The 16,157-nt window shown below is 30.6% G+C and overlaps 2 protein-coding genes across 3 annotated transcripts in view; one reads left to right on the top strand and one right to left on the bottom strand.

Annotated features, from left to right (window-relative positions):
- The window catches only part of LOC131990039 (type II inositol 3,4-bisphosphate 4-phosphatase-like), a 40,340-nt gene extending 32,125 nt beyond the window's left edge, over positions 1 to 8,215 (bottom strand). The window contains exons 1-4 of the mRNA XM_059355423.1: positions 8,093 to 8,215; positions 6,068 to 6,207; positions 946 to 1,004; positions 151 to 232 (exon numbers count right to left, since the gene is read on the bottom strand). Of these exons, the coding sequence (XP_059211406.1) occupies positions 151 to 232; positions 946 to 1,004; positions 6,068 to 6,188 (262 nt within the window). The 5' untranslated portion in view covers positions 6,189 to 6,207; positions 8,093 to 8,215. The remainder of the gene's footprint in view (positions 1 to 150; positions 233 to 945; positions 1,005 to 6,067; positions 6,208 to 8,092) is intronic.
- A 2,628-nt stretch (positions 8,216 to 10,843) lies between these two features.
- The window catches only part of LOC131990040 (broad substrate specificity ATP-binding cassette transporter ABCG2-like), a 28,352-nt gene continuing 23,038 nt past the window's right edge, over positions 10,844 to 16,157 (top strand). Inside the window, exon 1 of one of the 2 annotated variants that reach the window (XM_059355426.1) lies at positions 10,844 to 10,989. The gene's annotated coding sequence lies outside the window, so the exon portion shown is untranslated. The remainder of the gene's footprint in view (positions 10,990 to 16,157) is intronic. The other variant, XM_059355424.1, reaches the window with a different exon arrangement.

Here is a 16,157-nt window from a genome sequence, read left to right on the forward strand (position 1 = left end):
GCGATTGCCCCGAGGCCCTAATAAGAACAACCTAAATGACAAAAAACATTTATTGGGGCTCTACTTTGAGATTTTGGTTTTATCCACTAACATGGAGGGGGCGGGGCTTATAGCCTCCACCAGGGGGCGCTACAGGTGTCTGTTACTTACTGACAGTCAGTCGTCTATCGTCGTCTGGAAGCTTCATGACTTCACAATTCTCCAACAGCAACACCTCCACTAGCTTACCATCCTGAACAACCACACACACACACACACACACACACACACACACACACACACACACTTGTAAAGGAAACCTTGTTTTCTTGAGGTGAATGGGGATTAAATACAATTAATAATGAATTCCTGATCTAGTGAAGTAAATGGAGGTTTAAATGGATTACCAGTCAACTCAGACTTGCACCCAGACTCGGACTCGAAGCCTGATTTTCAGGACTTGTGACTCAACTCTGACTTGTACTCTGATGACTCTGACTCTAGCCTGTGACTAGGACTCAGTGAAGATGACTCGACCGGGGCACTGCTTTGGTAAACCGGATTTGGACTTGCACTTGAACACTGGGAACTCGAGACTGTCTCAGACTCAAATATATATATATATATTTATATATATATATATATAAGACACTGAGCCTCCACTATATCCTTGCTCTGACTCTAGACTATAGATCCAGAAACTTAATTTCCTCATCTTTGATTGCCTACTTACAAAAAACTAGGGGACAATGGTCCAACGACCAATGGCCGCCATTTTGATATGCAAATGAGAAGGTCAAAAACTAAAAATTTTGCTTGGGAACCATTTTTTTTTGATTCAGCACCCTTGAAATAAGTAAAGTAGGCCGGTTCCTGACTTGTACCCATAAATGCTCCTCACTTTCACTTTTTGGACCATTCCGTCTAGACTATGAGAACACAGATAGTCCAGGTGTGTGTTCTCACCTGCTTCTTGAGGAGGAACAGCAGGTTTCCTCTCAGACGACAGAACCGCTCCGACAGATCTGACACACAAACACACAAACACACAAACACAGTGTTTACATTCAGAGTTCAGACGTTCCAGGAAGTTCCAGTCAGCCTGAGTCATTGAGTCAGAGGACAGAAATAGAGACAGAGGACTGATGGAGGAGAGACTTCAGGCTGAGAGAGAGAACAGGAGGAAGAGAAGAACAGAGAGAACTAAAGAAAAGAAAGAAAATAAACTCAACCAGAGAGAACAGGAGGAGGAGAAGAACAGAGAGAGAACTGAAGGAAAGAAAGAAAATAAACTCAACCAGAGAGAACAGAGGAGGAGAAAATAAACAACAGAACAAAACACAGTCCATTAAAACAGAGGAAAAAGAAAAGAATGTGGAGCTGAAATAGAAAAGAATAGAACAGAAAATAATAGAATAGAAAAGAATAGAATAGAATTGAACAGAAAATATTATAATATAAAATAATAGAATAGAACAGAACAGAAAAGTAATTAATATAATAGAAAAAAAATAGAATAGAACAGAATAGAACAGAAAATATTATAACAGAAAATAATACAATAGAATAGATTAGAATAGAACAGAAAATAATAGAATAGAAAAGAATAGAATTGAATTGAACAGAAAATATTATAATATAAAATAATAGAATAGAACAGAACAGAAAAGTAATTAATATAATAGAAAAAAATAGAATAGAACAGAACAGAACAGAAAATATTATAACAGAAAATAATACAATAGAATAGATTAGAATAGAACAGAAAATAGAATAGAAAAGAATAGAATTGAATTGAACAGAAAATATTATAATATAAAATAATAGAATAGAACAGAACAGAAAAGTAATTAATATAATAGAAAATAATAGAATAGAACAGAATAGAACAGAAAATATTATAACAGAAAATAATACAATAGAATAGAATAGAACAGAAAATAATAGAATAGAAAAGAATAGAATAGAACAGAAAATATTATAATATAAAATAATAGAATAGAACAGAACAGAAAAGTAACTAATATAATAGAAAAGAAAAGAAAAGAAAGAAAATATTATAATATAAAATAATAGAATAGAACAGAACAGAAAAGTAATTAATATAATAGAAAATAATAGAATAGAACAGAAAATATTATAACAGAAAATAATACAATAGAATAGAATAGAATAGAACAGAAAATAATAGAATAGAAAAGAATAGAATAGAACAGAAAATATTATAATATAAAATAATAGAATAGAACAGAACAGAAAAGTAATTAATATAATAGAAAAGAATAGAATAGAACAGAAAATATTATAATATAAAATAATAGAATAGAACAGAACAGAAAAGTAATTAATATAATAGAAAAGAATAGAATAGAACAGAAAATATTATAACAGAAAATAATACAATAGAACAGAACAGAAAAGTAATTAATATAATAGAAAAGAATAGAATAGAACAGAAAATATTATAACAGAAAATAATACAATAGAATAGAATAGAACAGAAAATAATAGAATAGAAAAGAATAGAATAGAATTGAACAGAAAATATTATAATATAAAATAATAGAATAGAACAGAACAGAAAAGTAATTAATATAATAGAAAAAAATAGAATAGAACAGAATAGAACAGAAAATATTATAACAGAAAATAATACAATAGAATAGATTAGAATAGAACAGAAAATAATAGAATAGAAAAGAATAGAATTGAATTGAACAGAAAATATTATAATATAAAATAATAGAATAGAACAGAACAGAAAAGTAATTAATATAATAGAAAAGAATTGAATAGAACAGAAAATATTATAACAGAAAACAATACAATAGAATAGAATAGAACAGAAAATAATAGAATAGAAAAGAATAGAATTGAATTGAACAGAAAATATTATAATATAAAATAATAGAATAGAACAGAACAGAAAAGTAATTAATATAATAGAAAATAATAGAATAGAACAGAATAGAACAGAAAATATTATAACAGAAAATAATAGAATAGAATAGAATAGAACAGAAAATAATAGAATAGAAAAGAATAGAATAGAACAGAATAGAACAGAAAATATTATAACAGAAAATAATACAATAGAATAGAATAGAACAGAAAATAATAGAATAGAAAAGAATAGAATAGAACAGAAAATATTATAATATAAAATAATAGAATAGAACAGAACAGAAAAGTAATTAATATAATAGAAAAGAAAAGAAAAGAAAGAAAATATTATAATATAAAATAATAGAATAGAACAGAACAGAAAAGTAATTAATATAATAGAAAATAATAGAATAGAACAGAAAATATTATAACAGAAAATAATACAATAGAATAGAATAGAACAGAAAATAATAGAATAGAAAAGAATAGAATAGAACAGAAAATATTATAATATAAAATAATAGAATAGAACAGAACAGAAAAGTAATTAATATAATAGAAAAGAATAGAATAGAACAGAAAATATTATAATATAAAATAATAGAATAGAACAGAACAGAAAAGTAATTAATATAATAGAAAAGAATAGAATAGAACAGAAAATATTATAATATAAAATAATAGAATAGAACAGAACAGAAAAGTAATTAATATAATAGAAAAGAATAGAATAGAACAGAAAATATTATAACAGAAAATAATACAATAGAATAGAATAGAAAATTTCGGCCAGAAGGGCTGCAGCTGCGGTGGTCGCTGAAGCAAAAACTCGGGTATGGGAGGAACTCGGGGAGGCCATGGAGGAGGACTCCCGGTCCGCCTCAAAGAGGTTCTGGTTGGATGAGGTTCTCCCTGAGACGCTGAAGGAACTTTGGGTAGTGACCGAAAGAACAAGATGGCGGATACAAGCGGCTGAAATGAGCTTCCTCCGTAGGGTGGCTGGGCTCAGCATTACCGTGTGTTCAGACCGGATGCGTAGCGAATTTTCGCGTCGCGTTACTCGCGCGAGTTGATACGCGCGAGAATTGAATTTAATTCGCGTCACTCGCGCGAGTAACGCAACGCGAATTTTCGCCCAAGAGACTATTTAGCGCCAAATAATTGCCTCCATTTCATTCTGTCATCAACCATGACAAGCATAGCGTCCCTGTACCTGCTCTGCCGTGGTGTCTGGGTGAGTGACATCATCCGGAGGCGCACTCAGCACGGAGAGAGGACCGCAGAGTACTTCCACCTTTTTCCCTCCTGCCGACCCACTCCTCCTTCCTGCCTCTTTTCTCCTCTCTCTCATGTATGTATCTCGGACACTGTCGTCCAGAATCTCAACGCTGATAGGCTGTCCCGACACAGCGTCACGCGAATATTTCGCCAAAGTTGAATTTATTGAACTCACGCGAATTCGCGTTGTTTCATTCGCGGCGCGACATTCGCGTCAATCGCGGCATTCGTGTCGCGCGAAACCCGCGATTCGCGCCGCCGGCAAAAATTCGCGTCTATTCGCGTGTTTGCATTGACTTTGTATGTAATCTTGTCGCGCGAAATATTCGCTACGCGTCCGGTCTGAACGCACCGTTAGAGATAGGGGGAGGAGCTCAGACATCCGGAGGGAGCTCGGAGTAGAGCCGCTGCTCCTCCTCCTCTAAAGCAGCAGTTCTCAACCTTGGGGTCGGGACCCCAGTTGGGGTCGCGAGATGATTTCTGGGGGTCGACAAATCATTTAGGAAGTCAGCTCTGTCTCCACTGTGTTAAAGTGTTCATGTGTTAATGTGTTTTAGTCATTTAATGTCTTTTTTTAGTCATTTTGTGTCTTTTTTTGTGTCTTTTTTTGTGTCATTTTGTGTCTTTTTTGGTCAATTTGTGTCTTTTTGTGGACAATTTTTTTGTCATTTTGTGGTCAATTTGAGTCCTTTTTTGCTTAATTTTATGTATTTTTTGGTCATTTTGTGGTCAATTTGATTCTTTTTTAGGTCAATTTGTGTCTTTTTTGGTCAATTTGTGTCTTTTCTGGTCACTTTGTTTCTTTTTATGGGCCATTTTGTTTCTTTTTTGGGTCATTTTGTTTCTTTTTTGGGTCATTTTGTGTCTTTTTTTGGTCAATTTGTGTCTTTTTTGGTCAATTTGTGTCTTTTGTGGTCATTTTTTGTCATTTGTGGGGTCAATTTGAGTCCTTTTTTGCTTAATTTTATGTAATTTTTTGATCATTTTGTGTCATTTTGTGGTCAATTTGATTCTTTTTCGGGTAATTCTGTGTCTTTTCTGACAAATCCCAAAGTATCAAGTTGTTACTTTCCAAGGAGTCTCTGGCTTGAAGCTGACTGTTACACACTCAGGAGGTCAGAATGGACCTTTAGACTGATAGCAAAGGACTTAGATTAAAATAACAATAAAATATAAAAACATATATCAATGCACAGACAGAGAGATGTTTTAGTTGTTGTCTGCTTCATTATTCGTCCAAAATTCATGGGCCCTGCTTAGCCTGCTGCCCCCGCGACCCGGCCCGGATAAGAGGAGGAAAATGGATGGATGGATGGAGAATAGAAGATAAATTAATAGAATAGAATAGAAAAGAACAGAATAGAGTAGAATAGAATAGAATAGAACAGAAAATAATAGAATAGGACTTAACTCAACAGAATAGAATGGAAATAAATAGAATAGAACAGAATAGAAAACAATGGAATAGAACCTAACCGGATAGAACAGAACAGAACAGAAAAGAATATAAATTAATGTAATAGAACAAAAGAACAGAATAGAATAGAAAAGAATAGGATAGAATAGAACAGAACACAATAGCACAGAATAGAACGGAATAGAATAGAATAGAATAGAAGAAAATACAATAGAACAGATAGAAAATAATAGAATAGAACAGAACAGAACAGAAAAGAATAGAATACAACAGAACAGAACAGAAAATAATAGAATACAACAGAACAGAACAGAAAATAATAGAATACAACAGAAAATAATAGAATAGAACCTAACCGAACAAAACAGAACAGAATAAAATAGAACGGAATAGAACTGAAAAGAACAGAAAAGAATGTAACAGAAGAGATTATGATAGAATGTAACAGAATAGAATGTGATCCAACAGAACAGAGTAGAGTAGAAGGTAATAGAAGAGAATAGAGACCTGTGTGGTGGCGTCCGACCCTCAGCGTTCCTTCTCTCTGGAAGCTTCCAGATGTTTCCTCTCTGGACAGCAGCAGCAGCTGGCTGTGGTTCACCCTCAGCTTCATCCTCCTCATCCTCATCCTCCTCACCACTCATCAGCTGGGAACCAACATGGGAACCAATAGAATAGAAATTAATAGAATAGAACAGAACCGAACACAACAACACAGAACAGAATAGAATAAAATATAACATAAAAATATTATTATTATAAAAATAATCACATGAAACCGCTCAGGAGCAGGTACTAATATAAAATGAATAACAGAAAGAATAGAATAGAAATTAATAGAATAGAACAGAACCGAACACAACAAAACAGAATAGAATAAAATATAACATAAAAATATTATTATTATATAAATAATCACACATGCAAACGTTCAGGAGCAGGTACCTATATAAAAATAAATAACAGAAAGAATAGAATAGAAATTAATAGAATAGAACAGAATAGAACAGAACAGAATAGAATAAAATATAACATAAAAATATTATTGTTATTATAGAAATAATCACACATGAAACCGTTCAGCAGGTACTAATATAAAATAAATATCACAATATTAAACAATTCTGATAATATTGTGTTGTTACTGTTAAGATATAAAGCTGCTGATGGTTAAAATGTTTGACAAAAGAAACAAATATTTTTAATATTATATTAGGGCTGGGCAATATATTGATAATATCGAAAAATATATCAATATGTTTTTAAATGTGATATGGAATTAGACCATATTGCATATATTGATAGACATTTTCCATGGTTTAATTGATAATGATTTTGGGTATTGTCAATAAAACCATCAGCTCTTAAATTAAACTCTTATCAGCTATTGTTGTTGTTATCATTATATTTGTCCTAACAAATGTGCCTTTAGTTGTACCAGGCATTAAATGAACAAGAATATTTTTTTCTTGACTATAAGTGTAGTGAAGCAAAAGAAAAATTAATAAATAAAATATATATTTTTTTTAATGTAAATATTCAATAAGGTACGTACACTAACTTTAGTAAATGTAATTAACACAGAAATATGAAAACTAAATTTTGTGTCTTTTTTTGTCAATTTGTGTCTTTTTTTAGTCATTTTGTGTCTTTTGGTGTCTTTTTTGTCATTTTGTGTCCTTTTTTTTGGTCATTTTGTGTCTTTTTTTAGTCATTTTGTGTCTTTTGGTGTCTTTTTTGTCATTTTGTGTCCTTTTTTTTGGTCATTTTGTGTCTTTTTTTAGTCATTTTGTGTCTTTTGGTGTCTTTTTTGTCATTTTGTGTCCTTTTTTTTGGTCATTTTGTGTCTTTTTTTAGTCATTTTGTGTCTTTTTTTAGTCATTTTGTGTCTTTTGGTGTCTTTTTTGTCATTTTGTGTCTTTTTTTTGGCCTTTAGTCCAACATAAAATGTGATTTTGAATCTTTTTTTTACTTTCAAAACACTATCATGCTCAATAAAGAATTTTAAATGTTGCAAATGTGCATTAATTTCAGAGTACACTGAGACATTAAACTGCATCATTTTCAATTAAATTCTGGAAAAGTTGGTGTGTTCTAAAACTTTTGACCAGTAGTGTTTATATTAAACAACATATAAATATATATATAGTATATAGCATATAGTCTTTAGTATATATTCTCGTCATGACAGTTAACTGAACCCGGTAGACACAAGGTTAAACTTCTAAAAACAACGTTTATTTTTAATTTAATGGCTTAATATTACATTAAATGTAAACGGTGTAAACTCTTAACATGACACGCGGTTCATCGGCTTCTCTTATCGGCAGAAAAAACACGTTTCTGATAAAGTAAATAATAATAATAATAGTAAATTAAACCTAAACAGCCCGACGGACACATGACTCTAGTTAACCTTGGTTGCTTGACACAGTGGTAAACTTATTAAAAACTGATTAATATGAAATAGAGTAAATATGAAATATGAAATAGCACTTTAAAATAAAAAAGGGGTTTATCGGCTTCTCTTACCGGCAGAAAAGAGCAAGTTTACTGAGATTAAAGCCGACTTTTCCAGCGGCTGTTTGTTTTGAGTGGAGAACCTTTGGACCGCTGAAGTCTCGCGAGAACACCGTTTCCTGTCGGCAATGCCCAGCGAGAACCACAAGATGTCGCGAGAACGATGAGAAAAGAACCAGTCAGCACTAATAATGATACAAACCTTTAGATAAAACGATACATTTCGGATTTAAATAGTTGTTTATCATGTGGAAATCATATATAAACATACGAGGATTTTTATGAATTTACTGCAAAAATGTTTTTATGGGTATCATTTGAAATTTGGACTCCTTAAAAGGATCTGCTTTTAAACTTTTATTTCATTGAGTCACCTGAGTGCCATAAAACACTATAAATATAAATATAAAATATAAAGATAAAAGATAAAAGAATACAGAAGTAAACACTAAATGATGGTAATATACAGATGAATAATACAAGAAACAATGAATAAATGTTGAAATATAACTACAAATAAATAAAAGAATAAATTAATAAATTTAAAAATAAAGAGAGAACTATCAAGTTAATAAAACTGTGTAAGAGTAAAGAGTTAAATAAATGATAAAAGTATAAATAAATGTGGAAATAGAAAAAAATAAATAATAAAATACCATATATAAATTTTTTAAATGTATCTAGTAATGTAATTTAAATATTTTAATATTATGTAATTCATTTATCCCTTTATTTTTATCCCTAAAAGTATAAAAAATATATATATATTATTCTGAAATGGACCATTGTGCATATTGAATTTTTACTTTAGTTGATTTATGGATATTTTGATGATCGTACTTTTGTACTATAACTACAAATAAATAAAATAATAAATAAATAAATTGAAAAATAAAGAGATAACTAATAAGTTAATAAAATTGTGTAAGAGTAAAGAGTTAAATAAATGGTAAAAGTATAAATAAATGTGGAAATAGAAAAAAATAAAATAAAATATCATATATACGTTTTTAAAATGTATCTAGTAGTCATTTAAATAGATAGATAGATAGATAGATAGATAGATAGATAGATAGATAGATAGATAAACAATAAAATACAATAGAATAAGATACTGAGGTAGCATAAATAAAAACAACAATAGAAAAAAACAGAATAGAACAAGGACACTGTGTTAAAAAAAAAGAGTTAAAAAAAGTTACAAAAATATATTTTAATATTATGTAATTCATTTATCCCTTTATTTTAACCCCTAAAAGTATAAAAAATATACATATATTATTCTGAAATGGACCATTGTGCATATTGAATTTTTACTTGAGTTGATTTATGGATATTTTGATGATCGTACTTTTGTACTTTAATGCGTAACTTTTCACAGAGAACTGTAATGTTGCACTTCTTCACTTGTTGATTTGACATAATGAATCACAGCAGCAATAATAATAATAATAATAATAATAATAATAATAATAATAAATGTTATTTGTAAAGCACTTTTCATTGTTAAAAGCAATCTCTTGGTGCTACAGAGTAGAACAAGAGTAAAAACAGATTAAAAGGAGCAAAGGAACATCAGGTGTAATCAATCACATCTCAGCTGTTTTCAGCCTCGTTAGCAGATTAGTTGAGATATTTTAGTGTCTAATGTTCATGTTCACCTCGTGGCTCCATTTTTCAGGAGAAAGAACAAGAAGACTCCAGACGGCTGGTTGGTAAGAGAGGATCTAGTGTTGGAAATACTTCAATAATAGATATTAATTAATAATATATATATATATATATATTAATATAAAAAATAGATTATCTGAGAAATTCAACTTGTTTGTTTTTTTTTACACCTTTTTAATTTTCAAATTTTCTTGTTGACACTTGTGGGCACTTGGGAAAATGTTGTATACATAGATTTTATTTATTCAAATTTAAAATAAAATATATATATATATATATATATATATATATATATATATATATACACACACACACTCATGGAAAAAATTATAAGACCTCCTTGTTTTCTTCACTTTATTGTTAATTTCAATGGCTGGTTCAACTAAAGGTACATTTGTTTGGACAAATATAATGATAACAACAAAAAATAGCTGATAAGAGTTTAATTTAAGAGCTGATATCTAGACATATTCCATGGTTTTCTTGATAATGATTTTGGTAATTATGAAGGAAACCATGGGAAATGTGTAGATATCAGCTCTTGAATTAAACTGTTATGAGATATTTTTTGTTATCATTTTAAAAAAAATGTTTTTTATATTCAAATTTTCCTTTTTTTCCTCCAAGACACAATTTAGGCATAAATATAAAGAAGATGAATTTGTTATTTTAAATTCAATTAATTTTTATGTATTTAATTTGATCAATATTCAATATATTATATTTCATTTTCTTTCTTTCTTTCTTATATATATATATATATATATATATATATATATATATATATATACACACACATATATATATATATACACACACATATATATATATATATTACATAATGTACTTCCAAAGAATTTAAAAGCAAGTTCCACCTACCAACACCAAACATTCAGCTTCAGTGATAATAATATATTTTGTTATATAATTTATTATTATTATTATTATTATTATTAATAAACTCTGAGAGTTCTTACATTTTGCTGATCATCTGCACTTTGGGAAATGCAGAAGTTGTTCTTGTTTTTGCTGTTTCATGTTTTCCCACGTGAACAGGAGGATTCACTCATGAGTTGGAGAAGTGAAAGTCTGCCTGCCCTTCTCCCCACTTCTCTTATCAGCCTTCAGTCATAAAAGAGGGCTGAACACACACAGGATCTCTGTACACACTGCTGCTGCAGCCAGTGTCCTCTCAGTCCGCCAGCAGCTGCTTTACTGGGACTTCACAGCTTCAGCAGGTGAGAATCACTATCAACTCTTACGTAGCTGCTCATTTCTCACCTGCAGCTTTAATTTAGGTGCAGGATTCATCTAAAATTAAAGCTAAATCAGAGCTGAATCACTGCTGGAAAGTCAATTTGCTGAATCACTGTACTGTTCAGTTCATTAATGCAACTCCATGTTTCTATTTTACCACATTTAAGAGCAGAGGTGTCAAACTCTGGCCCGCAGTATAATTATATTTGGCCCAGAAAGGCAATACCAAATTATTATTATACAGCGCAAATAATACTACAAATCCCAGAATGCTCTGCTGGTGTTTTGATCAGTAGATCAGTGTGGAGCAAACTGAGCAACAATTAAAGTGTCTTTATGCACTTTTTCTTGCTACACTGTAAAAAATGTTTGTTTAAATTACAGTAAAAAACTGTCAAATTGCATCAGAAATAGGTCGTAAAATTAAACATTGTACATCACCGTAGTAGATACTTTTAATTACTGTAAATCAAAGAATAGTATAACACTTTAAATTCTACTGTCATAAACTGTAGAAAACATACACTTTTGCTGTAAAAATATAAAATATTCATGTAAAGTTAATGGAGAAATACCATGATGACACAATTATCCTAAAAGTAATGGGATTATTCTGTATAAATTACAGTTTTTGCTGATATTTACATTTACATACGCTCAACGTAATTTTTACGGTGATGTTCTGGCAACCACAGCTGCCGGTATTTTACCGTAAATTAAACAGATTTTTTTTTACAGTGTAGTCCAAGGCTTGAATGGCTGCACATTCATTGAAGGATATTATTATTATTAGTCATTTGGTTTATTATTGTTATTTTATTTTCACATTTATTTTTAGCCTGTGGAAAAAGATTACTGTTAAATTTAAATTTAAAGAAGGCCACATATAAAATAAAGGGACATACGATTTTTATTTAAATTTTATTTAAGAAATGAATGCCATTGATGTGTTTGTTTGTTTTATTTGATATGTGATTTTGCATGTTTGCAATATTAAGTTATATCAAGCTTTGCTTGTTCCATTTCGTTTGAACTTGTTTAGGTCCATTTTTTCAATAAATATCAATGTTGGCCCGCGACTTGGTCCAAGTTTTACATTTTGGCCCACTGTGTTTTTGAGTTTGACAGCCCTGTTTAAGAGGGAAATATTGTTCTTTTTACTTCATTCCAATATTTGATAGCAGTAGTTACTAGATCCTTGGCAGACCCACACTGTAAAAAAAACCTGTTGTTTTTACGGTAAAAAACCGGCAGCTGTAGTTGCCAGAACTTTACCGTAATAAGTATGGTAGAACTTTTTTTAATATTACAGTAAAAAGATATTGGCACTGTTGATTTCACATTTAAGATTGCCATTTTATTCCAATTTTTACCGTATAAATAAAGAGTTTTTCCACCAAAAGAAACACTGTTCTGCCATATAATTGACAAGAAAATACTTCATAAATGCTGCATAAAATAAAGATTTTACCATTAAATATTACAGTATATTTTTGTTAGAGAGAAAGTATATTTTACAGAAAAGTATATTATATATGTATATATTTTACAGAATAAATATAAATTCGAAAATTACAGTGATGCTTGTATATATATTACAGTATATACACAGTGCCAGTGTATTTTACAGTTGAGTAATGTATTAAAAAACTGTAAAAAATAACATAATATAATAATAATACTGTTTTGGCTGATATATACATTTAAGGTGTTTCATTCTTTCTGAAACTGAATTAACACATTTATCATTTTACGTCTTTTACTGTCATGGTTTAGCAGTTTTTCACCGTAAAATCTACAGACATTTTTTACAGTGTAGGTTACTTATATGAGTTATTATGGACGATTATGTACAATTTTTCTACAAAAACAGAAATATGACACATATATGTCCCTATATCAAGAGTTATGTTGCCGTATATGTTGCCTATGAGAGACTTATAGATATGTTTATAATATCTATGAAATACTAATGTAATATAGTACATATACAAATATACCTATATATTAAAAATGTACAAAAGACGAGTTTTGTAGTTATGTTGTACCGTCCACGGAAATCAAAACATTTAAAAAGCGAGACTAGTTAATGCATTTGTATCATATAAAAGTAATATTAATACATTTTAAAACCTTTCAAAATCATATTTAAGACATTTTATGAGATGTTAAGAGAATATTAGACATTTTAAGGCCTTAAATTCAAATTATTAGATTTTAGACTTTTAAGACATTTTAAGAACCCGTGGATAATCTGGATAAATTTTCATATGGTATTATATGTTGCCACCATATAAAGTAAACACAAAATTAAATAAGCGACTACATGTTTGTTAGTTTTCTCGAGTTTAAAGAATATGTTTTAAACATAAATGGGTTGGGGGTTTTTTAAACGCATATACAGTATAATATCTACATATTGACAGGATTTGGGATGGATACTGTATGTACAGAACATTATCTACAATAAAAGCATTACATTTATTGATATTATATAGTTTATGTACACTACTGGTCAAAAGTTTTAGAACACACCAACTTTTCCAGAATTTAATTGAAAATGATGCCGTTTAATGTCTCAGTGTACTCTGAAATTAATGCACATTTGCAACATTTAAAATTCTTTATTGACCATGATAGTGTTTTGAAAGTAAAAAAAGATTCAAAATCACATTTTATGTTGGACTAAAGGACTAAAAAAAGACACAAAATGACCAAAAAAAGACACAAAATGACTAAAAAGACACAAAATGACCAAAAAAAGACACAAAATGACTTACAAAGACATGAAAAGAATTCAAAAATGGACAAAATAGCCCAAGACTCCATAGAGTTAAGTTGTTAACCCATTTCTTGTTCCCTGAAAAAGGCCTACTTGTATAATTCTGAAATGTACATTATTTTCCAGTTTTGGTTAAGCTTACCTTTTTTTATTTACCTCTGGCAGTTCACCACTTACCTTTGGACCCTTTCAAGCTGTTCATTTGACTTGAACTGCTTGAATTTTAATAAAAAACTGGAAAAATTGGGGTGTTCTAAAACTTTTGACCGGTAGTGTACATATAATAAATATTTATATATATCTATGATACATTTTCTTTCTCTAACATAACCTGTAACCTCCCCAAATACTGTAAATGCCACTTTGAAGAAAAAAGAAGTTTGGTTTAAATTACTCGAGAGTAAACAAATCTGCTCCCGTTGGCTGGTATAGCATCCAGGAACAAAAATAACAATAACTCTAAAATAACAAAATAATGTAGTTAGTGAAGAATAAACTCCTTATCTTTGGAAGAGTTACTGGAGTTTTAAGCTAGTATATAAAAGTAAAAGGCTGCTGCTAACGTTTAAGCTTAAATTAATTCAAGCTTAAATTCTGATATACTAGCCAGCTGGCACACAGTGGCGTTATTTGTCTTTTTCTTGTAGTTACCTATAAAAAAAGTAAATTTAAAAAGTTTGGCTGAAGTTACTGGAGAGTAAACTACAGGACAAAGCTGCTAACGTTAAATTCTGGTTTAGCATCCAGAAGTGGCTGTTTATTTGTTTGTCTTTCTCTAACATTACCTGTAACCGCACAAAATACTGCAGCTAGCTAACAATAAACCTATTTGGCTTCAGTGGGGATGAAAGTTTGGCTGGAATTACTGGAGATTTACCTTCTGCAAATCTAATAAAAAATAGGAGCAGATCTGCTCACGTTAGCTTAAATTCTGATATGGGACCAACAAGCACACAGTGGATTAGTTTGTCTTTCTCTAACCTGTAAAACTCATAAAATAATGCTGTTAACTAATGAATCCAGGCTTCAGAGGGAAAAACAACAACTTTGGTTGGATCCTAAACTTCAGCTAATCTAATAAACAGTAGGACAGATCTGTTAACGGTGCTAACGTTAGCTTAAACTGTGTTATCCAGAGCCAGATAGCACACAATGGATTCATTTGTCTTTCTCTAACCTGTAACCTCTATAAATCCTGTAACCAGGCAAAATAATGTATCCAGCCAACAATAAGTTGCTTGGCTTTGAAAAAATAGTTATTGGAGTTTAAACCTCCGCAAATTTAGGACAATAAAAGTAGGACAGAGCTGCTCACGTTAGCTTAAATTCTGATATGGGACCAGATAGCACACAGTGGATTAGTTCGTCTTTCTCTAATATAACCTGTAAAACTCACAAAATAAAATAGTTAGCTAACAATTCGAGGCTCCAGGGCCAAAACAACAACTTTGCCTGGATCCTAAACTTCAGCTAATGTAATAAAAAGTAGGACAGAGCTGCTAACGTTAGCTTAAATTTGGATATCTGTCTTTCTCTGAGCTGTAACCATAGACTGCATAAATCTTGTAACTTGGCAAAATAATGAAGCTTACTAACAATAACTTGCTTGACTTTGAAAAAGAGTTATTGGAGTTTAAACTTTCGCAAATTTAGACCAATAAAAGTAGGACAGATCTGCTAACGTTGGCTTAAATTCTGATATGGGACCGTACACAGTGGATTAGTTTGTCTTTCTCTAACCTGTAAAACTCACAAAAAACTGTAGTCAGCTAAATAGTCCAGGCTTTAGGGGCAAAAACAACTTTGGCTGGATCCTAAACTTCAGCTAATGTAATAAAAAGTAGGACACAGCTGCTAACGTTAGCTTAAATTTGGATATCTGTTTTTTTCTGACCTGTAACCATAGACTGCATAAATCTTGTAACTTGGCAAAATAATGAAGCTAACTAACAATAAGTTCCTTGGCTTTGAAAAAGAGTTATTGGAGTTTAAACTTCAGCAAATTTAGACTAATAAAAGTAGGACAGATCTGCTAACGTTAGCTTAAATTCTGATATGGGACCGCACACAGTGGATTAGTTTGTCTTCTCTAACCTGTAAAACTCACAAAATACTGTAGTCAGCTAAATAGTCCAGGCTTTAGGGGCAAAAACAACTTTGGCTGGATCCTAAACTTCAGCTAATGTAATAAAAAGTAGGACACAGCTGCTAACGTTAGCTTAAATTTGGATATCTGTTTTTTTCTGACCTGTAACCATCGACTGCATAAATCTTGTAACTTGGCAAAATAATGAAGCTAACTAACAATAAGTTCCTTGGCTTTGAAAAAGAGTTATTGGAGTTTAAACTTCAGCAAATTTAGACTAA

The sequence above is a fragment of the Centropristis striata genome, chromosome 17 (assembly GCF_030273125.1).
Source record: "Centropristis striata isolate RG_2023a ecotype Rhode Island chromosome 17, C.striata_1.0, whole genome shotgun sequence".
In the NCBI taxonomy this organism is placed as follows: domain Eukaryota; kingdom Metazoa; phylum Chordata; class Actinopteri; order Perciformes; family Serranidae; genus Centropristis; species Centropristis striata.